Genomic DNA, 25,419 nt, shown 5'->3' with positions numbered 1-25,419 from the left:
ACCTCCCAACCCCCCATCCCCATTCCCCCCCTCATCCCCATCCCATCTACCTCCCAACTCCTCCAACCCCCCCCAATCCTATCTACCTCCCAACCCCCCCTTTCTCCTCACCCCCTCTCCCCTATTCCCCCTTTCTCTCTCAACCCAACCGGTCAAGGCAGATGGCCGCCCACCCTGAGTCCGGGTCTGCTCGAGGTTTCTGCCTTCTAAATGGAAGTTTTTCCTCGCCACTGTTGCCAGGGGCTTGCTCAGGGTGGGAACTGTTGGTTTCTTAATAAAATCCTCTTCAATTTGACAAACCGATTCTGCTTATCTACATTATGAATACTTAAATACTGATGGTACTATTGGTTTACTGGACACCTACATATAGAACAGTAATTTAAAGTGAACTTGAACATGAACCTATACTTAAAGTCTGAATTAAAGTCACAATATGTCAAATGTTCATGAGGAGAGGCAGTAATGTTAGGTGACTGATGGTTGGAGCACTTCAGTCAATTATGACTCCCAGTCTGTATTTCAGTAAGAAAAATTAAAATTAATAAATTAGTTCACTTTCAGAATCTGGATCAATTGTGCACAAAAGGAGAAAAATTATTTCAGTATAATTCTTCATAATTATTTTACAAGATATTTTAGATAATTATTGTAAAGTTAGATTAAAAAGTTAATTGCTTGTTAGAGGCTAAATTCTAACTTCTAGCTTCTAACCAGCCTTAAAAAAATAAAATAAAATTAACTGATCAACAGCAAATTAATACTGCATCATTTGACTTAACAGTATAGAGCATTGTAGCCCTACTTTGTTATACTTAGGGTCTACAATTCCACAGACCAAAATTGAAAAAAAAAAAACTAAACAAAACACAGCAACTGACAAGACAAAGTAAAAAGGGAAAATGAAATCACTCACAGCAGTTGATTTGCAAACAAAGACACAAAAACCTTTAATTTAAATAGGAGAAAAAAAATCACATAAAAAACTGTACAGAACATTTAACATTGACTTAAAGTTCTTAAATAAAAGACCCCCCTCCCAAAATAGCTAAAATAATAAAACGATAACAAAGTGGGATGGTGTATGATACATTTTGTGCAAAAGAAGTATTAATTGATTCTTCCCAAACTGCACATTTCAATGTGAAGAGTGCCTCTCTCCACTCAGCTCTGCCCTCTGATGGGTAAACACAAGAGTCCCTCCCCTAAACCTCAACATAGTGTCTTCAATGTAAAAGAACCCAAAATCCAATAATAATAAAATAGATTTATATTTTAAATATATATTTATATACGAAACATGCTGTACATAATTTCAGAGATTAAGAAATCCCTTTTTATTGACACCCAGGTCTGTCCGTTAACTTGTGCTTTCCTCACTCCCAGCAAAGTAAAAATAATAATTATTTAAAAACAAAAAACAATATAACTCCCTGTTGCTTTGGATACAAGATGAATGAGGAGAAAAGAAAAACAGAAAACAGCACTGATCAGAAAGTCTGTTTTTCCTGAGTCGAGGAAGTTACTGACATGTTTTGAGAGGGATAGTGACGCACTTTTCACCTGTTCGAGCGTCTTCACAGCCGAGAATGACAGAAATCTCAGGGCTGCCAAAAACAATTAAAAAAAAAAAAAAATTAAAACGGGGGGAAAAAAGCTTTGCACTGTACATGTCCCTTGTTCAGATGTAAGGAGCTAAAAGTGGGAAAAAACAGCGCTGCAAGAACAGAGTGATTCAACAAATATGTGGCTTTAACAGCATGCAGTGTGCACAACATACTTTACCCCAGAGAGAATACAACACTGTAAAAGGGGGAGCATCTTTTATAACGTTAGCATGACTCAGTGCTCAACCTGCTTCATAACCATGACACTTTTTTTTAGTTTATTTTATCCCCCTTTCAGTTTTCTCCCTTTGGACAAAAAGTCTTCCTGCAGAAGAAGTCAATTTCTTTCCCATTATAGACCCTGAGAACGCTGGCCTCCTTTCAAGTTTCCTACAGGGGAACACCGCCTGAGAGATTGTTAGGTGAGAAAACTGGCATATGAGGCAGTCTTCTGATACGGTGTTTAACAGTATGGCACAAGGTTATTTCAGAACTGTGAAACCACTGCAGACAACTGGGCACATAAAGGACAGAGTCACTAGAACTGGGGAAACATTTAGGGCCGAATTTGGACTGGACTGCCAGCTTCTTTTTCATGTCACGTGATGTACTTCAACCCTCAATCAGTGTTTTCATTTTCTTTTCACAGTGGTGGAACAAAGAGTGCAAGAGTGGGAAAGAAACCAACCTAAAGTGACTTCTCAGGAACACTTCCAGTTATATTACACATGTAAAATAAAAAAAATAAAAAAAAATAAAATAAAAAAAAAAGGACAGCCATTGGTGAGATGATACAAATGTGATGACACCAAACAAATTGAGGGAGGGTTGGGGGTACAGTTGACAGAAGGCAGATTTCCAATTTGATATATCAGCACACCATATAGACAAACCCCATTAAAGATATCTGTAAGACAATATTAATCAAATAAATATTCCACCTTTGCTCTCAGTATTTATTCAGCTTTGTTTATTTCCAACTAAAACGCTGGATTTAACTGTTGTAGAAACAGCAGTAGTAGTGGGTATATTAGTAGTAGCAGGAGATGCAGAAGCAGTAGTATAGTAATGGGAGGGGCCATACTGCAGGCAAAGAAAACAGAGCTCCCCACACAAAGCAGCCCAGGTCCCTGCTATTGAGAAAGTCATGAGCTGACTGGATCTGATCAGAGAGGGCGTTATTGATCGGTCATCCAAAGAAAACAAACTCAGTGCTCCTTAAACACTGAGGAACTCGTGATTCTTCAAGTAAAGTAAAACAAAAAAGGACATTCCACTCACCAAAACAAAAAAAGGCTTTATGTTTCTAACACTCCCAGTTTGTAGGTTTGTGATCAACACAATTTTCACAGATTGGAATCACCCTCCACTTGATCCTGATCCATGGGCACCAGCTCTGTCCGAAGTCATCCCCCATCTCTGTGTTGCTAGTCAGATTCAGGACTCATGTCCAGGCCTAAATAGACTGTAAACTAGCGGTAAAGCACCACATGTTGGCTGGGATGGAAGGGAGTTTTTTTTTTCCCTGAAACCTGCTCCAAGACAGAACTGTTGAGTGTTGATGTTGTCAGGCACCTCTGTAGGAAATAGGCCAGAGGACAAAGATGACATTTTGGTGGGTTGTTTTTTTTTTCTTGTTGAATATGTGTGATGTGCAGGGGAGAAGAAGCGGAGCCTCCTGAAACTGTTCAATATGTACTGATAAATATCATGTGACACACGACTGTAGGTCCAGTGAGGGGGGGTGGACAAAACAAGGCTTATCATGGTTTCCATATATTCCTTCGCCTGCACATACAGCAACATACTGATCTTTTTTTTGATTGGTTATGCAAAAAAAAAAAAAGAAAAAAACCCTGCTGGTGCAGATGTCAAGTGAGAGAAAGTCAGAGTTGATCCTCTATTCTCCAGTATAGAAAAATAAACAATCCTCAAGCAAAATATCCCTTATAATTGCACTGGCCTTTCTGGCCTGTCACTACTGTTACAACCAAAGGTTGTCCATAGAGACACTGAGTGCCTTTATCTGAAACCAAAAAAAAAAAAAAAAAAAGTTACGAACAAGTATATCATCAGGCCTCATGAGTCTTGATGAAAGCTGACTTTGGCTGAAATCACTTCATGATCTGACGTGCATCAGCTCAGCATTCTATCAGATGTTTAGCTCTTTTGGCTGAGAAGGAGAGGGGATGTGAGATAACCAATCCAATATTGCAGTGGGCCATTAGAGGATCTACAAATGGCGGTAGCACTAAGTCAGTTAAACAAGAGTTGATGGAATGAGTGCCGAAGACTGGAATGAGTCCGGTCTGAGCGGGCCAGGCCCGGTCCAGATTCAACCGCGGTGTGCTTTCACTGCAGAGAATGTCACTTGGGGGTCTCCCAGTGCAGACTCAGCGCAGGTGCTCAAGTAAAGGCAGCTCTGTGGATTCCTCTCGGGGGGTGGGGGGGTCCACTGCAGTCAGCAGGGTTGGATCCATCGTTTGAGTGGCTCCCAGAGGATCTTGTGTTGGACTGACTTCTTGTAGGGGTGCAGGAGGAGTAGGCTGTAAGAGATAAAACAATCAGCACTGCCATTTTAAAAAACATCATTACTACCAGCGTGTGTCCACTGACCAAACAGGCGAAAAAAAACCCACCTGATGTTACCAACAGTCAACAAAACCAGATGAGGTATAACAGCACACAGCGTGCTGCAGCAAGCAGCAATATCAGGGTCCAAACAAAAGCAAATCCAAGTCAAGTGCAATACACACAGAGTGAGGATTTTCTACCCACCTAACGGCTTTGACCACAATTTGACTAAGCAATGCATAATCCTAGCCCACTTCCTGTTTGTGTTCCTCAAGTGCTAGAATGTTGAAACTACTCACTCACTGTTATAATAAACCAATGCACCTGTTCAACTGTCTTTCAGTTTGTCATGAGCAAGTTCATTACTATAAATAAAGCACACATTCAGTACATGGATAAAAGATTAGTAATCCTTGTGACAGTAATCTGTCAGTTGTTTTCTCGATTATGTGATCGATCGTTTGGTCTATAAAATGTCAGCAAACAGCACTGTAACAAACAACATGCTGTAAACACACCGACAGCCTCCTCACCTGTGTGCGTATGGTCTGTACTGTTCCTCCTTCCCCTTCCACTGCAGCTGGTCCGTTAAAGCCCTTCCTGCCCGAAAAACTCCACTTGCCAAAGTGGCTCTCGTAGTGTAGTCCGCTTCCCTGGCCGAGGCCAGCCCGCTGGCCCGCTCTGTGCCCCGAGTTATCCAAGAGGCTCGCCGGGCAGAAGCGCTCTGGGCCTGGCAGAGGAGGCGGGGCCACAGAACTGCTGAAGGAGAGCTGTGAGCTGGACAGCTGCTGGCCCAGGAGCCCCTGGATAGAGGATGTACGCTGTAGGGATGTGAGTAGGCCTGCCTCCATCCTGCCCTCTGATTGGCTGAGCAGAGCTAGTGGAAGAGGTTGGGCGTGGTGAGGCCAGGTCTGGGTTGGACCTACAGGGTTGTCTGTACCTGAAATGCAAGAGAAGCTGTCTGTTATACATTTGTACCTCATTAAAAGCTCTAAATAAACAACATGCAGCTGTGTTTTATACTGCAGGCTGAAGAAAAGCAGTGGCTACCCTCACGTCTTACCCATAGAGGGCTGGACAGTGGTTATGTGTGGCTGGGGAAGGCTGGAGGCTGGTGTACTCTGGGTGGTGTGAACGGCTGGGTTAGTGGAGATGGAGGTGGAGCCGCCTCCACAGTCCGAGTCTTCAATGTTTCCTCCACTGTTGCATCCAGCACCACAGCCTTTCTGTAACCTGCAGAGGTTATATTGGAGAAAAATCAATCTCCCTGAAAGATGTGTGTGTGTCCATGTATCACATCAAGTTTAGCCTACGTACCTGTCCCAGCTACTGATGAGCCAGGTGTAAATGTTGTGTGGGCTGACGGGTCCTCCCCATACAGACCGGAGCTGGCTGTGTCCCCCAGCGTATGAGGTGGTGAGGGGGGACACGTAGATGGGGTAGCCAATGGGCTGGTCGCATGAGGAGTTGATCATATTCCTCAGGGCCTGTTTGGCATTTTGGATGCTGCCGCGCTCTGGGTTCCGATTACGCAGGAAAACCAGCTCCTGCTGTTGCCCCGCCCACAGCCCACGCACGCACTCTCTGTTCACCTGTAGGGGGCAGCACAAAGACAGGTCAGGAGTGGAGTGCAGACATGGACAGGCTGAATAGAGATAGCATAAGCGTTATCTGTTTGAAGGTGTGAAAAGCCGGAGAGCTGTCACCTTGATGACTCTGAAGCTGAGGAACCTCTTGTTAAGCATGATGATCTTATACTCGTCGCTGCCGTCATCCATGATGTGGCGCAGCGCCAGCAGAGAGGGCATGTTCGCTAGAATAGCGCTGCGCCACACGGGGTCACCCTCGTGTGATATCAGCATCTTCTCCTCGTTGGCAGTGATGGCGTCGTACAGGACCATCGGATCCTCATACTCATCTGGAGATGTAAAGTGGTCCTGGATGGAAATACAGATTACAAGGTTGGTCTCGGTTCAGTGAAAAACGCAGCTGTTATTCGAACATCAGGGTTAGTTTTTTTTGCTCTGTGAGAAATGCTACCTGATGCAGTTTGAGGGACATCCGCACTCCTGGGGCCACGACTCGATTCAGCAGGTCCATGTCTGCAAACACCCATTCATCCCTTGGAGACGTGATGCGAAAGTCTCCCTTGAAAAGTGCATGGAGGCCATAGAGAAATGGCTCCAAGCTGTCAAACAGAAAAACAACTATAACTCTTGCATACTGCTAGCATATATTTGGGTAGTGACGGGTGCTATTCATCACAGTATGAGACACGGTATTATAACCTGGTGGTCTTACCTTGCAGACATGCTGTGGGAGGCTGTGCCCAGAGCTCTTCTTCCCAGGATACACAGACCAAAACAGAGGTTGACAAGCGGAGAATCTCTTTCACAAGTAACCGGCTACAACACAACAGAGAAAATAAATTATAAAACTTTCTAAGTTTAATGTCTTTTTCTGTGCCTCTCTCCTTTTTAGAATTTCTTTCATTTTGCACATACTGACAATAACATACGTTTTTGTATGTTCTTGAGTGAGGGTAGGCTAAATTTGATAACAGCTCAGTATCAGAGAGACAAGAACAACAACGGCCCAAATGGGATTCTGGTGTAAAAGCTGGAGGGGGTCTAACCGTTTGCCGCCTGCTGTTGCAATACTGAATCCAATCCAGGTAAACCATGCAGAATGAGGTGGGAGTAATGCCGGAGGCCCTGTGGTCATAGTCCTCATCGATGTTCAGGTTGAAGGTGGGGTCACTGTCTACATAGTTTGGCCCGAGACAAGGCCGCAGAGCCTCCTGAATCGTCTCATTAGTCAGCCACTCCTCCAGCTTAGAGGATCGACTAACATAGTAGATGATGCTCTGTTCGAAGGAACAAACATATCATCAAAATTATTTCTGCAGACATTCAAAAATGACAGTGAAAAAGAACCTGTCCAACAGCTTACCTTGACATAGTATGTAATGAGGATCTTCCGCAAGTCGAATACTTGCAACATGGAGGCTGCGTTGTTGTCGCTGATGCTGTAGCCCTCTAGTACGTACTTGGTGGCGGCGACCTCCCATGCCAGCCAGCGCTGTCCAAAGGCAGCGTTGAATGACAGCATGTGGGGCAGGTGACCGGGTTCGCAGCAGCAGCATCCCTCGTCCTCCTCCACCCCCTCTGTGATGGCCTCCACCTCCCTCTGCTGACAGTAGGTACCTGGACAGATGTGAGGCAGATGAGGATGAGCTGCACAAGCACTTTTCTGTATATAATAAAGTAACAATCTGTGACAAATTAGGCCAAGTAAAATTTACAATTACCATGAATTTTACTGGACTAAATGAAAGACTACATGAATAAACATCAACTATTTTTTTATATTTCAGATTATGAAGCCCTGCTTTATTGTCAAGCGACAACTTGTCAATAGATTAACACACAACATCTTAGTCCTAAACATTCTTAAAATAAACCTGCAGTCATGGAAGAAGAATAAAAATATGCTGTAACAACTGGAACAAAAAGTAATATTAAATCAAAAATGAATTAACAGATGAGCGGTTCCACTCAAAATATGAGGTTATTAGTTAGCTCTTAAAGCAGTATTATTTGAGGTGCACAGTGGCTTGACCCCAACATTAAAACCTCGACAAATACTCAACTGACAAGTTCAAACCAGCGGGTAAACAACAGCAAAACTGAGCTCATTCTAAAAGCTCCTAACACTGTCTGCCCGCATCATCGTCCTGCTGCTGACCTCTGAACTCCAAACCCCTCAGCTGGAAGGTGACCAGACCATTGCCGATCTCAATGATGTGCACCAGAGCGTTGAGGTAGTCCGAGGCGAGGATGAAGCAGTCGCCTGTGCTGTAGTTGCCCCAGCGGCCAAGCAGCAGGTCTCCGCACAGGCTGTGCTGCAGAGAGCGTGTCAGGTGCTCGTAGAAAATCGAGTTCAGATTGTTGTCATCAGCACCTGAGAAGAAAAGACCATCACCATAGCTACAGAACAAAATGAAATGAGTCAAATATTGATGAGAAGATGGTGAAAGCGCATTATGGCATTACCTGGGTTGCGGTCTAATTGAGTGGCAAGTCTGGTGTTAGAATGATCGACCCGCTTGGTGCTGCAAACATAACAAAATTGGAATTCAATAGAAGTACCTTCTGTTTAGATTGTACGAGCTAGTTTCACAAGTGCACAGATAATTTGATCAAAAAAAAAAAAAAAAAACATACTTGTAGTCGCGCTCCCAGAATTTTACAGGTCTGGTGTATGAGGTGACAAACACAGCACTGCCTAGGACAGGATTGAGAGGGGTGGAAAATAGGGCAGAAAAGATGGCCTGGACAAAAAGCACAGCAGAGTCTGAAGTAGCATGAGTTAAGGACATGTCATCAACTAAATAGCAACGAGTGAAATGTCTTTCATACAAGAACAAAATAACACAAAATCATATACAACACTGCAATTTAATACAATAATACTGCAACAAAAAGTAGGTTGGAATGTTCAGTTTTTGTTGAGATTGTCAAATATTTAAACTATAGTTTGTGGTTGTGCTGTGTTAGATTGTATTACACATTAAAGTGGGAACTTATGTGTCATTACTGTCACTACGTTAAACAAACTGAAGGATACGGGGCACGGCAAAGGGTTGAGCGAAGGCGTGGAAGGCTGAGCCCCAGGTGATCTGCCAGGGGGCGATGTAAGTCAACACAAAGCGCAGCTTGTACAGCAGGTCCCACATCTGAGAATTCAAAGGTCAAATCAGAATCCCACCCAGAAAACACATCACCAGCTGTATTCAAAGCCGACATGTCGTACGCTCTAACCTTGCTGAAGAGGATGGACATGAAGTAGTAGTCGATAAGGAAGGTTTCTGAGAAGTGTGGATAGTCAAAGTGGAAGAAGAGCGTGGTGAAGCACAGCGTGACGTACTGCTGCGACGGGGCACAGAAGGACGAACGCAGCAGCTTCATGCCTGCGACTGAGATGAAGAGAGCTCGGCTACTGGAGGCGTCGACAGAGACAGAGAGAGAGAGACAGAAAGAGAGAGTCAGTCACATTGAAATTCATAGCTAAAACCGCAGATTAAATGCTACAGTGTAAATGAAAATGTATACACCTTTACATAGACTACTGTAAAGACTGGCTGGCTTATCGGCTGAAAAGGAGAAAAAGGGGAAACGACTGAGGGAATATATTTTCTGTATCCTGTGCTACTGAAAAAAACACCCTGCAGAGAGCAATACACCTGGGGCTGGTTCAGCACCTCCATTAATTTTATGTTCTACGGTTCCAACACACACAGCTAACAGTACACATCCCCAGGGAGCAGAGATGGAGGAACGGTGTAATGTATGGCTGTGAAATAGTTTGGAGACAGAATGAGGAAAGACTTACTAGATGTCCAGGTCTTTGTGGTTCTGGCCCACTGTTCGAGCTTCTGTCGTTAGGGAGTTAAGCACCACAGCCGGGTAGATGAAATACTTCTCCACACATTGAAGCCACGCATACAGCTTCTCAAACCACATCAACTGAGCAGCATCTGGGGCAAACAGAAAGAAAAATGATCTTACATACTTGTTGAGGAAATCCGCAGCCAAAACTCTAGCTTTCCCCCTAAAGCTTTTCACAGCTGTGAAGTAAATCTGGCAGAAAATTATTTAAACTGGAAAAAAGTTTAAAAGATGTTTATACAATGGGTGGCAGGGTGTACTATTTCTGACACCACTAGCTGTTATCAAATACTGGAAATGGCTCTGCTCAAAATTATATGATGCCTGGAAGGAAGATGTACAGGAGGGTGCAGGCTGCACCATGATGTATGCAGTGATAAGTTATTTTACACAGCCAAAACTGCCTTAAGATAAAATAAATAAAGTTCTATTACAGCTCTTTCAGTTTCAGCCACTTAAGTGGTAGTGTTGATTTATTCAGTGATACTTGAAATTTGCAGCTGTTCAATTGTTTAAGAATAATTACACAGTTTGGTGCTGTTGCACTCTGTAAACCCTCCTAAGAGATGCTAGAGGTTTAGTGCTTTTCTCAAGAGCACTTCAACTAGAGATCTTACTGTTTACTCCATGCAGCTTTTTTTCCAGCAGAAATACTTAGAATGTTCCACTTGTTCATATAATGGGTTTTCTTTTTACCTCCATGTGTTTCTACACATGTATGTGAGCGAAGATAAAAGAGCAAATCAGACACTCACCTCGGACCTCAAACTGACTGTACTCTCTGGAGCGGAGCACAGGGTGAGCCAGACAAAACCACGGCAGCTGTTTGCGGAGCTGCGGCAGGAGATAGTGTGTGATGAAGCCTACAACTCCAGCCAGGATGTATAAGACAAAGCTAAGGGCAGGCTGTGGATCAAGTGCAAAAAGAGGAAAATTAGCATGAAAAGTCTGTGTCCATTTGTCATTGAAATCATGTGAGAAAAGTGTAGTGAGAGTGGGATCATAGACCCTGCTCCGACTAACTTGTAGAGCGATGAAAACTGTGCTGGCACTGATGGCAAAGGTAATCACAGCCATGAGGGGGCACATGACGAGGTCTGAATGAAGAATCTCCTTCTACAAAGAGAAAGTGAGAGGGCACAAGAGTGTGACTTAAAAATGAATGACAATATGAAATCAAAAGTGAAAATGTCAGTCTGTGCTGGCCAGTGAGGTGTGATCTTTACCACAGAGTTACGCAGCTTCTCTGGAAGAGGGTCCTTGATCTCCACAGGGGGTTCTTCTGGTGTTCGGTTCTCCAGCTCTGGGAATAATTTTGACCGGACCAATGACCTGATATAAGTGGTAAAAAAAAAAAAGACATGGAAAAAGAACTTTGAAAACTACAGCAAAAAGCTGAGGTCTGACATCAAAGTCTACAAGGGTAACATAGTGAAAGTGAAGTATGTCAGCAGCACAGCAGCATCAGTGTTCAGTCAGGATGCATTCAGGTACACTTATGTGTGTAGGTCACTCTTCTTTTTGGCAGTACTCAGAACCCAAAACACAATCTTTGTACTTACACATGTAAAACAGACTTAAAGCCTAACACTTCTGGTTGCAGTTAAATGTATAAAGTGAATGTAAAATGTGACACACTGTGCAGCCTATGTGAACAGCAGTACTGAAATCAATATTGCTATATTTAACAATATCTAAAGCCCCGATTGACAATGTGAAACAATATACTAACCACAGGATGGTGGGATCACTGCTTTGGCGGCTGAGGTGGTAGGATAAGGCCAGGAGTAGGCCACAAAAGACAGAGAACAGTACTGGCACATGGGCATCCCCCCATGGTGCCTAAAGAAAGAAGAAAACAAAAAGAAACATCTTAAATTAAGGACTGCCCACATCAGTTCCTTCTCTAATCAGAGGCTCTGAAACATAAAATACTAAAACACCCCCAGCATTCATGTACAGTGTCTCTGTTCCACTTACGGTGATAGCACCGAGGCAAAATCCATACAGCAGAGCAGCCACCAGCACGCTGCGTATGAGGCTGAACAGAGATGAGAGGGGGCTAGTGGTGGCTGAGGAAAGAGATGCAGAGAAGAAAATCAGGCAGAACCTAAACATAATTAATCATGTGCGGTTTTCTAAACTGTCAGTGTTGAGATACTTTAACACCTCCCATCATCATTCTGCTTTGTGCAGAAATGCTCTTACCAGTTCCACCAAAAATGTGCATGTCGATCTGCTCCAGCAGACACATCACAAAAGTGTTGACCTGAGGTAGCAACCCAAACAGGAAAATGACCGGGAAACACAAGGCAAACACTGTTGGACAAAAGAGATAAACGTGTTAAAAACACACAGACCCACACGCACACACATACACACAAAACAACTGAACACTTTTAAACTTTGTGAAACTTGCGAATTTTCTGTCTGCTAAAACTCTCCACAAAGTTTAAAACCATTAATCTATCTCATGCATAATGCAGAGGTATAATGACAATGTATTACTGTTCATGTCTTCTTCTTCTCTTATTAAATTACCACTCCAATATAAAAATATAGACATTGTTGAGGTGTTCCACAGTCTTCGTGTGAGTGGTGACCTGGACATCTAGTACCATGCTGATGTAATGAGTCATGTAGGGAAACTAACCAATGAGCATATCCCTGACACAGAGCAGGAAGTGTGCAGAGAAAAAGGTGACACCATAGAGGGAGAAGGGCTGCAGGCTTCCAGAGCGCCCAGATAGGTCAAAGATCCAGATCATCACACAGCACAAGCAGAAGTAGACCGGCCGACTGTACACGATGATCCAGTTATGGCCCTTTTAAGCAACAACACAAAAAGGACGTGGTCACAAAAAGTCTCAGACAATACATGTTGAGGAGAATGAGGAGAAATGCCTTGTTTTCAGTTAAGCTATGAGAACACTGTGGCATATAAAGATGGAAACAGTACTCACGTGCATGGGAGAAGCTGCATCTGGTTGTACGCTCTAAAACAAAGAGGCAGAGAATTTAAACTTCACATATTTCACATACGCTTGAATAAAAAATTTAAAAAACAAAAAAAACAGAAGCACCACTGAAAGGAGGTATGCGTGAAGACATCACACGCAAGATAAGTTGATGCTTGTATTGTATATTGAAAACATGTTTTGCTAATGAAATCCAGCGGTGAGGTACCTTCAGTAAGGAGTACTGGCAGCTAGCAATGACCAGGCAAAACTGGAAGACCCAGATGTCCCTGAAAAAGCCCTGGAGCAGCAGTAGGAACCCCAGGAAGGCCACCAGACTGGCCAGCACCACAGCAAACACATTTTCTCCCACACGACGGTTCCTGGCAACAGAATTCACAGAAATCAATATTTGGACAATTTAACAATGATGTTTTCACCCCACTGTCTCATTGCCCTCTATATGCATATCATACTACTTGATAAAGGTAATTAACATAACTGAAAACTACTGGGACATGTAATATGTTTTTAACACACCTTGATTAAAATAAGCCATTATACTATTGGGCATCAGACACATGGCAATGAGGGGGCTTCTTTAAATAGTAAAACAATGGTGCTACACTATCATACTCTACTATAGCACCATCAAGCCATATTCATACCAGAGTATTAAAATGGATCCTATAGGAGAAACATTTTTAAGAGCAGTCATTACCATGTTTATGTTTTAGACTTGCCTATGAGTGCTTGGACCTGAAGAGCCAGGAGGTTAAAGAGGTCATGTGTATTTGTGTATGACTTGAGGTGGCCCCTGCAGCCTCAAGCAGATATAATCCCCAAGGTCATGCTGAGGAGTAAAACACCATTGTCCTCTTGTGAGGAGAAAATATATCAAAAGTATCCTCTATTTATGAGATGTGTTAAAACTGTGGATTTTGATTAGATCCATGGAAGAGTATTTTGTTTTGTAAATAAAAGAGTAGAAATAAAAAAATGTCTTCAGAGCAGAGCTAGGGTATAGACTTAGGATGCATTACCTGCTGTTATCCTTCATCTTTGAGAACGCTAAATAATAAGGTGTGCCTCACCACAAACAACCACTGTAGCATAAATGATAACCAGCCTGTTCAGAGAAGCACTGTGGTTTCAACTGCCTTCTGAAGTCAAAACCAATATGCAAATGGTTGCGCATGTCCATGTGACTGGTCAGGGTTGGAACAGTCTGTGTACCAGACAGTAACAGAAAATGACTTGCTATGCTCACACTTTAAATATTTACTTGAAATATCAGGAGGCAGTTGACAGCAGCTATAGCTCTCTTTGTCACCTAGCAGTTTTTGAAGTGGGGACAGCTGAGTACAAAATGCTTTGCTTTGCTTTGTTTTGAAGAACAAGATGAAACAAACAGACTATCATCCCTTCTCTACTCTTGGCTACAGCTTGGCTTACCTATCCAATAAGGCCAGAAGAGCCAATCGATCATATCGAACCCTCAGCCACTTCCCGGGGAGCACCCAAAAGCGATAGTACTGTTTGGGTTTGGCTTTCTCCTCAATCATCAGAGTGTTTTCCTGGGATTCTTGTAGAGACTCGTGATCCAGATCAAACTAGAGATGAGGTGAGAAACAAAGTGATGAATTCGGAGGAGGACGATCTGTGATAGTTTCCTCAGAGGTGGAGTTCAGATTTATATATGTGACATTCTACCCAAAATAATCTGCCACTTCAAACATCAAAGACTGCTAACCTCAGGCATTTCCAGAGGCACCCTGCGCACCTGCATGCCCTGTAAAACCACAGGTCTGGGCTGGAGCATAGGCAGGACTGGTGCCCCTTCCTGGACCTCTGTGGAGGTGAAGCTTGAGGACTGGGACTGCCGCTCCCTTTCCCTGCGAGCATGAAATTTTATGGCATCAATTGTAGCTTTTAGTCACAGCAAATGAAGTCTTATGGTCTTGAAAATAGGAAATAAAAACTTTATAACTTACTGAACTGGGTCCTCATAACCGCCTCCAGCAGGTCCAAACGTGTAGGACCTCTTCACTCCTGTTACACAACAGAAAGAAGACTGAAATGGAAAGCTTTCAACAAGGAATAACCTGCAGACAAAGCAGAGGAACTAACAGATGATACATTTATGTGTTTCAATTGCATAAATTCAACATAAAACAGAAAAATCAGTAAACATAAGAGGAATTATAAAAACAAACATAACATACAAGAGGTTTTAGTCTTATATTTTGTCACACTCTTAAAATTATTGCCTAAGTCATTTTTTCAGATTTTTCAGGAAACACAAAAAACTGAACCACTTGTTGAATATATGATATTTACTAACAATTTTAATCAAAACAGTTATAACAACAGATGTCTATTGACATACAAACCACAAGGTCAGTCAAACACGGAACATGAGAAAATTAAATAACTTAGGCAAATTAAAACTAAAAAAGTCACACTCTTGACATAGGCAATTATACTAAAGGGGTAGAATGGCACTATCTATTTAACTGAGGATGTAGGCAATTTTACCAGAGGTGGCCAGCATCATGAGGAGATGATTTAGGAAAAAAAAAATTTGTAAAAAAAATGACTTAGGCAATTATTTTAAGAGGGTGATGTTGTTGTTCTGGTATAGCCTGTGGAAACTTTACTCACCTATGTCTAGTAAAAGTCTATTTTAAAGGACATGTAGTTATCATAGAGATCAGTTCCATGATCCTGTTTCAGTATCATCAGTTTGAAACTTTTAGAGCTAAGTATAGATATGTTTACATCTATGATCCAGCAAGAAACGTACAAAATCTGGTCAGATTTCCCCACTTTACCCACATTACATTACTTCTAGAAAAGTTATGGAACTGCAATAAAATGTCTTATTATTGCATTCATATCGATGACTGTCACTGTCACGGAATTGTATGACATTTTGGGTAATATCCTTATCCACTTTCTTGCTGAGAGTTAGTTAAATATTTAAACAGAAATTATTTTAGACAGACATGAGAAAAAAGTTGCACAGAATATAAACCTTCTGGTAATCTTCTAATTTAACTCTCAATACGAAGGCAAGCGAGCATATTTCCCAAAATGCTGAACAGCTCCCTTAAAGCCACTGACTCACCGCTCTCGTCAAAGAAATAGTGCACTGCTCCCTCTGATGTGTCGTCGAAGGTGGAGGCCTCATGGATGCCGCTGCGGGACATTAGGATTGCAGAGGCGAACTGTAAGGCTGAAGGAAGTGTGCGAGTCCGTGAATGAGAGGAGGTCCGAGCCCTCTGGAGGTCTTGCAGGCTAAAGGAACAAAAACAAAACAAAAGAAAAAAGGATAAAATAGTCTATATAATAGCGTTATAATGTCATTTTGGCAGTCTTAAGCCTGAAGTCAATCAGTTCTGCTGAAGTGTGGCATGCTTCCTAGGTGGTAATTTCAATTAATTAATGTACTATTGTGAATTTCACCTTAAGTTGCTGAAAATATTAATGCTATGGCAAATTCCCAGAAATATTTCCTCAAAAACACAGTGGCAATTTTAATTAGGATTACTAATTCTTATGTTCATCATACTGTAAACTTGCCAACAGCTTTGACAACTGCAACAACTGCAGACTTGGTGGTGACTGGGGAAATTAAACAATGTAAAACATCAGCTATAACCCTCACTCAAGTTTGCTTAGTCGACTAACCTGGGAGGGGATCCCATGGTGGACGGGGGCGGTGTAGGGTTGCTCCCAGCATTGTGTCTCCTGCGGATGGCCTGGGTCCTCTTTACACTGCTGACCGAGTCGTGTTTGCCCCCATCCTCTGGAGCCATGGCTGTAGAGGGGTTATCAGTTACATCAATGCAATGGTTTACATTACAGTATCAGTGTACACCATACAAGACACCATTGCATCAAAAATGGATACTGGTATCTAACATTAGCCCATTTCTAGATTGAGAATGTAGTTATGCAAACCAGAAGCTGACAAATACCCAGAATTCATTATGCCCCAAACTGAATACAGCCTAATTATTCATCAGATTAGGTTATTCAGTGTGGAAAACCCCACTGAGTTCATGTCCACAGCAAGAACAAAGCAAAGAATATGGTACATTAGTGTCTGCCTTAAATAATTGGAGGGTAAAGGACATTACCCAAAGATTTTAATCAATATATTCAGGGTTTACCCAAGAAGCTGGTTAGTGAAGGTCGCAGGTGACACAGCCCATAAAGCTTGATACACGTTTTCATCAAAGTGTATTTATTTCCTCTGATGTTAGCAAAGGCGTCTACACTGTGATACACTGCAGGAAACCCTGACGTCAATACACTCATGAACAAAAATATCACAGTTTGTAAAGTAACTAGATTTGTCAAATGACTGTACTGCACTTGTTCTTTTGCTTCTGGGGTGAAATTTGAGACACAAGTCTTGAGTGTTTTTTCCTGTATCCTGTCACTTCTAGAACTTCACAGTCACGTCTGTGCTTCATCCTTCATTCCTTGAAGAAAAGCTACTTTTAACGTTGCACTGGCTGCCCATTTATTTTAGTGCTGCATTATATCAGAATTGTGTTTCAGAAGCACTGAATGACTTGATGCTCCTTAACCACTATCTATCTTGGAAACTTCTTGTATGTACAAGACCACAGTTTTAGGTGAGATGTGACTGTGCTCTTTTTTTTAAGTTACTGTGAAACAATGTTTAATGTTATTTCACTCATTTTTTTTAATTTAGGGTTATTACTCATTGGGGTGACAGTACAACTGACCTGTCTCATGACCCCAGACATGAGAGTGAAAGTAGGTATGTGCTGATGTTACGGGAAATGTTTGTCTCTATTGCCAACACATAACAAAACATGAGCAATACGTAAAGTAGCAAGGCAGCTCGTTTTCCTCATCTTGAAATCTGCTTTCCATTTATTTCATGGTTTGAAAAATACAAGGCTGAGTCACAAATATAGAAGTCAGAGCTGATTTGCGGTCAGTAAATGAGAGGTTTACTTTCACATTAGTGACTCAGATTAACCTTAAAAGGATAGTGACTGTAAATCACACTCTTTTGAACAACTACATTTGTTCAGTTGAGGTCTGTGTGTATAAGTCAGTACTGTTTACACCTTCAGTAAACGTTATAAATGGTAAATGGACTGCACTTATGTAGCGCTTTTCTAGTCGTATCGATCTCTCAAAGCGCTGAGAACACTAAAGGTCACATTCACACACACACTCATACGGCACTTGTTCTAAACATACAAAGTGCTTTCTAACACATTCATACACATTCACACACCAATGACACACATCGGGGGCAAATCAGAGTTCAGCATCTTGCCCAAGGATACTTCGGCATGCGGACTGGAGGAGCCGGGGATCGAACAACCGACCTTATGGTTGGTGGGCGACAACTCTACCTCCTGAACCACAGCAGCCCCCTTATTAGTTAGTTGCCACCATCTTGTAATTTCTTAACCTTTTCTGTTTGAAAGTTGTATGTGTTGTCCAGTTTAACAGAATGTAATTTGGGCAATGTTTCATTTATAGTCACGATCTAACCCTTTATTTTTTTCACAATAATACTGACATTCTAGAGGGGATATTTATAGTATTGTTTTTATTGAATAAGGGACCTGCTTTCTTTGGTATGAACTTACCAGATAATATCTTCCTATCATGGTCAATAAATGATTTAAAGTCAACACTATCAGCCCCATTTTTACCTGTCGGATGCCATCCCAAGATTCTGCCTTCACCTGCGCCAAAAACTAGAACGTGATATCCTTAAAAAGCACAAATTCTGCACCACTGATTATTACACCAACTCACCTCCTCCCACAGCTCCCTCTTCAACCAGCTCTCCTGCCCTCCAGCCCATCTGGTTGCCAGTCCAAGAGCCTCCAAGAGAATCCAGCCGATGGTGATGAGTTCCTAGGAAGCCGTCAGTATGAATGTTGCGGGCTTCCAGATCTGACTTAGAGATGGTGAGAGTTCGAGGTGCAGGGGTGGAGGTGGAGGGCATTGTAAGCAGAGTAGAAGGCAGAGCTGCCGTGTTGCTCTGGCTTCCACCTGCCCCATCCATACTTAGCACTCTTGCATGAGTCTTAGCACTAGCTGTGCTAGAAGAGCGCTGAGCAGCACGAGAATGAGAGGGGCCAGCAGTTTCAGGTAAATCCCCTTCCCTAGGAGTGGGCAGTTGAGCAGCAGTGGGGAGTGGGGATGTAATGCCAGTGTTAGCAAGGTCCGGGGAGTAGCAGGAGGTAGAGGAACTTGAGTCATCATCGTCGTCGTCGTCGTCATCATCCGAGCTGTACCGGCGCTGGGAGCCCAGACTAGAACCAGCGCTCATGTCGCTGCCGTCGTCCTCGTCACTGGAATCCTCAAACAGACTTTCACTGTACGCCTTGGCGCCCAGTCGGTTGCGCACTGGGATGTAATCTCTGTGTTGTCTATGATTGTGGTGACGCCTGTAAGAACCACAGTCAAAACTACTGCTTCCTGCTCCAGCTCGCCTCCGTGGAGCTTTCCTTCGCCCTGGCCTGTGCCCCACACTACTGCCGCTGGCCCGCAGCAGCTTTAAGTCTTTAGGGCGCACAACCTGCTGGGCTTGCAGAGCAGGCTGGTCAGACAGTAAGAAGGGGGTAGATGATATGGGCAAGGCAGGCTCAGAACACACTAGACCCAGGGCCAGCCCTGAGGGCACTGAATTGGCCTGCCGAGGTGGGGGCAGAGGAGGAACTGGGACACTTCTGTCTAAATCACAAACCTCTGAATGGCCACTACTTGAAGGGGAAGAGTTCTGGAGAGGAGGGGGCGGTGCAATATCAGAGGGTGCAGGAGGCAAATCCTCTCCTTCAACAAGTGTCCTGTCTAGCCCCTGGCTGAGGGAGAACTCTTTGGAAGGGGAACGCAGTAACACACTGTCTGACAGGTTGTCTGTATCACTGCCACCCTGTCCTGATGGATCTTCTGCATGCTCAGGGACATTGGAGCCCATCGCTTTTGCTGAGGCAGACGACTGTCCATCTGCAGGCCGTGGCTGGCTGAAAGAAGGGCTTTCCAGCTGAGTGGAATCAGTTTTTTCACTGCGGTAACTGCTAACAGTGCTTAGCGTCTCACGATCTGTGGTGGCTCCACCTGCACTGAAACAACTGTCTGTGGATCCGGCAGCTAGCGCCACCCCACTGCGGCTGCCTGGGTGCTCAGTCCCAGGTGCAAATGCCACAGGGTCGAGGCCCAAACCCAGCAGATTTTCACTCAGCTCCTCACTTAAGCTGCTCTTTATAAGCGGGCTAAGGGGAGTATCCCCCAGGCTCTCTGATTCAGCAGAGGGGCCAAGGGGAGAATAAGCCCCCAAACCATTGTCCTCAGGACTCCGATGAGACAGCTGCTCTGGTAACTCGTCCACTTCCTGTATCTGTTCTTTCTCGCCTCCATCTTCTTGACTGGAGGGTGAAGGGGGGATAGACACGCAGTCTCCAGGTTCTCCAAATCCAGCCGATACTCCGGATACTCCCATGGGACCTGGGAAATCACCTCCCAGACCAGCTACAATGCAGGACTGGACCATACTGGGAGCTCCTGTACAGTAAAACAGACCAAAACCAAATTTAAAACCACAGAGGTTTTGAATTCTGCTTCTCAGCACCCACGGCTGTTTTTATTTATTAATCTTTTAATTATAAATTTGGATGCATGCGCTACCATTCATCCCAATGGACAGGATTAAGAGCTATGCCTACAATGGAATGCGTACAGTATCAGTATGCTTATAGCCTGGGCTCCTAAGCGTGACATGTTTTCATACAGGGACGATTAGAGGTGGTTCAGTTTGCATGATACTTGGTCACTGATTAGTAGCACACTTACTAATGGTGTCCTGGGAACTCTGACGTAGGATCTCTCGTTGAGCTGATGTAACAATCACATTATTGCTTCCTTGCTCCCGCATTAGCTCTTTGATATCTAAGGTAAAAAAGAAAGAGGTCACTCAAAGAGTAAAACAAATTGACTTGTTTAAGGACAGCAGACAGAAACACTTAGAATACACATTATACACCAGTGTTTAAAATAAAAACCTGTCATTTCTGATATACACTATGGTAACACAGAATTCAGATACTCACCTTTAGTGCCTCCTGTATCCTCCAGCTGGGGCAAGAACTCCTGAGGAAAAAGAATGATTTTTTAAAAAAATCTTCAACATTTTCTACAAGCAGTGCTGGAGAAATGATGGAGGGAGAAGAAAGACTGCGTGCAACAATAAAATATGGTAAGCCTCACCGACACCTGGTTCAATCCAAACAACGAGTGCTGGGAGCTACAGCGCACTGGGGGTGTTGAGTTGACCTTCCGAAACACAGTCATCTCTACACCAACATGGCTATCCCTGTGAAGAAGAAAGAAGGAAGAGAAAAATAAGAAAATTACTGCGTTCAACAGTGTTGTGATTTAATAACTTTTCTCTAGCAGTACTCAGAAAACGCGCTCTTACCTGTGTTGATTTCCATCGTGGACACCTGAACCTTCATCTCCTTCCTCTGTCCTTGGGGCTTCAGCTGTGAGTGAGGCCTGCTTCTTCTCTACAATCTCCCCAAGGTCAAACATAGCATGAAGCCGGTAGTTCACCACCTTAATGGCTGTGAAAAACACTGCCACCACAGCAGAGTAGACACCTGCTACCACCAAGCTAGGAGGAAGAGCCTGAGAGGGAGTGAAAAAACAACATCAGCAACTAAGACTAAATACAAAAATGAGGGAACAAAATAAACTTCAAGGAATAAGTGCCAAGAATTATTTGATAAAAGCCAACAAATTGTAAATTCCAAAAAGACACTGAACTAGACCCAGTGCTACGTACTTCATCATAATGCAATCAAATTCCCATTGCTCATTCCAATATGACAGTTTACAGTCAGCTGTACTGTAAAATAACTTCTTACCAAAGATGGTCACATTGAGGCAGTCACAACATAGACACAGACATCAATACAATTTAAAAAGGTTACTTTAGATTAGTCGTTCTTCCTTAACAAGGATCTTATTTAGGACATAATGAACATAATGGAGTGCACAGAGCAACCACATATATTCAGGCAGATTAAACAAATCCACAGTTTTCCATATTGTTTAAAACTCATATTTGGTACTGAACTAGAATGTTTTGAACATTTCAGTTATTATCTCCACTGTCATGTATGAATGTAATTGAACTCCACTGGTCCAATTACAACATAACTGACTTACTGCTGTTTTGCATACACAGTTTTATAGTTATAAAAGATGATAAAAAAAATGTAAGGTTTTAAATTTTAACAGAGCACATACAAATGATAGTGACAAAAACAGTATCAAGGTAATAAAAAAGCAAAAACAAGTTTTCCTTTAAAATCATCTTATTTTCTTAATTATTCTCCCAGTTTGTTTTTTGGAGAACTAAATATGTGGTACTGCTATGACATCTCCTGTGTAAATCTCTTGTGCAGTTGTCATGTCTGATAAATTAAAGTAATTCTGTGAGATAACATTTGAAAAGTTGTAGTGGAATATAGTGGTTCCTCTTTCATTTATTATTTATCATACCTAGCTGTGAAAATGTGCTTACCATGTACAGCAGAAAGGGGAAGGCCAGGAGAAATATCCAAAGGTAGAGGTGGAAGCAGTTGGAGAACGTGCTCTGATGGGGGTCCACATACCAGCCTCCAGTGAGCGAAGCCCACACACCCTGCCGCAATATCTGTAGAGCTTGGGAACCCATCTCCACCGTCAGGTTCAACCAAAAGCTGAAATGCTTCCTCCAAAGCTGTAGCTCAAAAAACTGTGCAGCAGTTCGAGCCACAGTATCTTGTGTCTACGATGGCACTTCCATTGAGGATGGCAGGTTAACCAAGACTGTTTCATCAAGGACAATAGTTCTGGGTCTTGGATATGTATACTTCAGTTGAGGTCAAGAATCCTTGCATATTCTTGTGCCAGTATGTGCTCCCTCCCTGCATCGATGTTGCCACACTCTAGCCTAATCCTTGTTGGGTAATCAGGAGCGTGACTTTTTGGCACATTGGTAACCCACTGAATGTATGAAATAACATTCATCTGTAAGAAAGATCAAAACTGGTTTGTCTCCTTATATGAAACTACATTTCAAACACTGCATTCCCTGGGGGAAAATGAATACTAGGCAACAACCCATTCATGAAATTACACTGATAAATCACAAAGTAAGTTGAACTGTTGTTGTAGAAATCTGTCAGCTGTCCACATGGACATATCACTTGTTGAGATGAAAACCTTAGAGTGTTTTTCACGTCTGTTTCACTTTAACTACTTCCTTAAATTCCACCTAATGATTATGAAACTATATAGTTTCCTGTTAATTTCCAGTTGGCCCTGAATACATTTAGCAAAGAGTCACAAGATAACATTTGTGCTGAGTCAAAGATTAAACTCGATCATGTCATATCATTCAAAACTTCCAAATTAGACCCCAGTAATAAACATCTGACCCGCTAGTGCCGTGCAGTCGTAGAATAGTTTCGACTGATCACTAAAAGGAAAAGTGACACTGAAATAAGCTGGCACTGGCACGCACCACAGTAATTAAAATGACTGTAACGTTTGTCAGTAGATGTCTTCTAACTAAAACAAAGGGATAGAGAAACTACACAACATAGTTTGTTGGTCATCAAAGATTTCAGATCGTATGACAGAGATTAAAACACCCTATCTTAACGTCCAGACCAGTACTGTACCAGCTAGATTAAGTTTTCTGATTGACATTAGCAAGCTAACATACAATTTAGCCTAGCTTACGAATATGTCTGTGCGTTTCTGATCGGTAAAATGCGAGCTGTTTAACCAACAACGCATTCAATCTCCTCAGTGAATATGAAAACATGATCGCTAGCAGCAGCACACCACTGCAAAGCGGCTGACAAAGGTTAAACATCATTAGATTGCTTAGCGATAGTCACCGGCTAATGCTAGGCCGCATATATAAGCATTTCAGCCTGAGTAATGTCTCGGTCGTTAGCTGGGTGACTAACGCCAGCCTACAACAAGTTAGCCTAACCGCTGGTCGCTAGGTGAGCGTTACTTTAGTTTGTCACTTGCTAACGTTAGCTAAGGTTAGCTTGATAGAATTGATAAGTGTGCTCACTGTGCTGAAATGTTTTCCACATTTGAATGCCATCATCGCTTACAATTAGCATTAGCTGTCCAGCTTGCCTCATATCCTCCTTCCGCATCCAGTCCTTGCAAAAATCTCAGAGCTTTCCTTCTCAGGATGCTAACGAGCAAGGCAACCGCCTGTCCAAAAACTGTAGCTTCACTTTAGGTTGGCGTTGGCTAACTTATCATTGTTTTCAGACAGTCCCTCATCCTCTTTGGCATCAGAGGTTGCCGGACATGCAGCGGAAGCGGAGGTCCTCTCTCATGATGAACGACAACTGTTTCTTGGCACAAACGGTGCCTGTATGAAAATGTTTCAACAAGCTAGCTAACTGGGCAGCTAGTGCAAAGCTAACAACTAGTTGACACACACGCACAGACGTACGCATGCACGCACAGAGCGTGATTAACTGAGCGAGAGAGAGATTCCCATGGCGCTGATTGGCCGTATGCGCTGACGTCACGGGGAGGGTATTTTACTCCTTAATTTTAAAATGATCAAAATATCACAATTATATATATATAAAGGTTTCAGGATTTAAAAGTAAACTGACGATCATTTTTAAAATGAAAATTTCTTAATGATCAACTAACTTCATACAGAGTTCAGTAAACAGAGAAAAGCTCAAGTCAATATTTGGTATGACCTCTCTGTCTTTAAAGTTAGCACCATTTCTCCTTGATACACCTGCGCACAGTTTTTCAGGGTACGTTGCAGGTACTGTATGTTGTCCCAAATATATTGGAGAACAATTCCTTTGAAGCAAACAATAAAGTACAGTTCCAGTGTCTTGAGCTTTATGCTTGCCTATAACTGAATATAACTGACCTCACACAAGCTCAAAAGAAGGTTGTTGAAATATTTTTTTAGATTTAGAGCCATTTTAGATAATTTTCTCTGGTGTGTCCACTGTTGCCTTTTAACAGTTGCTTTGCAGTCATCACATTACATTGTCTGCTGCTCTTCTGTTCTTTGGACAGTCTAATGTGACCACCATGAGCTAGATCAAAGTCTAAGAACACCTTGAGCATCCTCTGTGGGCTCTGAACATTTTACACATGGGGAGGAATGATAATAATCTGTGGTTGCTGCTGCTCTGCTTGTTGTCACTAAAAAAAGCAAACCTCTGTAGCCATATACAACACTTACCATGTCCTGTGTAAGCAAGTCCAAATTCTACAGAGATGTATGGACAATGAAAGAAAGCAGTTCATGAGCTAACATTATGTCTGTGGGAACAGTGGTCTCCTTGGCCTAATGAGGCAACCTGGAGTAGAGGTCAGAGATCTGAGGAGAACCCATGAAAGACACTGAAAAGATGCTGTTCGAGTGAATTATTCAGAAACCACAATATTGGAAGGTGGTTGATCAGGAAACATGTATATAATATTTACATTTAAAGAATATATAGCCCATACAGTATATGTATAGTAATTTGTAATACCTAATTTATATTTTACAAATAGTAGTGTTAAGTGATATATAAGCATGGAAATAAGGGTAATCTACAGGGCAAGTACTTACAGTATGAAGAAAACCTGGCTTGGATGTTAGAGGAACAGGGGCAGGTCAGAGTGGATCTGACATAGCAGTTGTCATCTGGGCCTCTCTTGTCATAGCTGTTTTGTTGAATTAGGCCTGTGACATCTCAGTGATGCTCAGCAGTGGCTTAT

General features: G+C 42.6%; 1 protein-coding gene across 4 annotated transcripts; it reads right to left on the bottom strand.

Moving 5' to 3' along the window:
- Positions 1–921: 921 nt before the first annotated feature.
- LOC108893798 (pecanex 3) lies at positions 922–24,142 on the bottom strand. 4 transcript variants are annotated; one of them, XM_018692159.2, is made up of 36 exons: positions 23,735–24,142; positions 22,184–22,671; positions 21,074–21,282; positions 20,863–20,968; positions 20,706–20,745; positions 20,449–20,544; positions 18,409–20,160; positions 16,282–16,411; positions 15,719–15,888; positions 14,583–14,640; positions 14,342–14,483; positions 14,044–14,201; positions 12,818–12,971; positions 12,595–12,627; positions 12,285–12,456; positions 11,840–11,950; positions 11,612–11,703; positions 11,364–11,473; positions 10,858–10,963; positions 10,655–10,747; positions 10,387–10,537; positions 9,576–9,720; positions 9,005–9,182; positions 8,811–8,919; positions 8,408–8,537; positions 8,237–8,295; positions 7,929–8,144; positions 7,134–7,387; positions 6,817–7,047; positions 6,483–6,586; positions 6,222–6,369; positions 5,888–6,118; positions 5,499–5,773; positions 5,245–5,414; positions 4,715–5,121; positions 922–4,153 (listed from the first exon to the last, which is right to left on the bottom strand). In XM_018692159.2, the coding sequence occupies exons 2-36, from the start codon at positions 22,334–22,336 to the stop codon at positions 4,001–4,003; spliced, it is 6,846 nt and encodes a 2,281-aa protein (XP_018547675.1). In that variant the 5' UTR covers positions 22,337–22,671; positions 23,735–24,142; the 3' UTR covers positions 922–4,000. The 4 variants fall into 4 exon arrangements, with proteins under 4 accessions (XP_018547675.1, XP_018547674.1, XP_018547676.1 ...); XM_018692158.2 differs by having other exon boundaries at positions 23,778–24,142; XM_018692160.2 differs by having other exon boundaries at positions 9,005–9,179; positions 23,778–24,142.
- Between the last annotated feature and the right edge of the window lie 1,277 nt (positions 24,143–25,419).

This window comes from Lates calcarifer, linkage group LG20, assembly GCF_001640805.2.
Source record: "Lates calcarifer isolate ASB-BC8 linkage group LG20, TLL_Latcal_v3, whole genome shotgun sequence".
Classification (NCBI taxonomy): Eukaryota; Metazoa; Chordata; class Actinopteri; family Centropomidae; genus Lates; species Lates calcarifer.
Note: the sequence above shows the minus strand (reverse complement) of the source record. Positions and strands in the feature narration are given on the sequence as shown.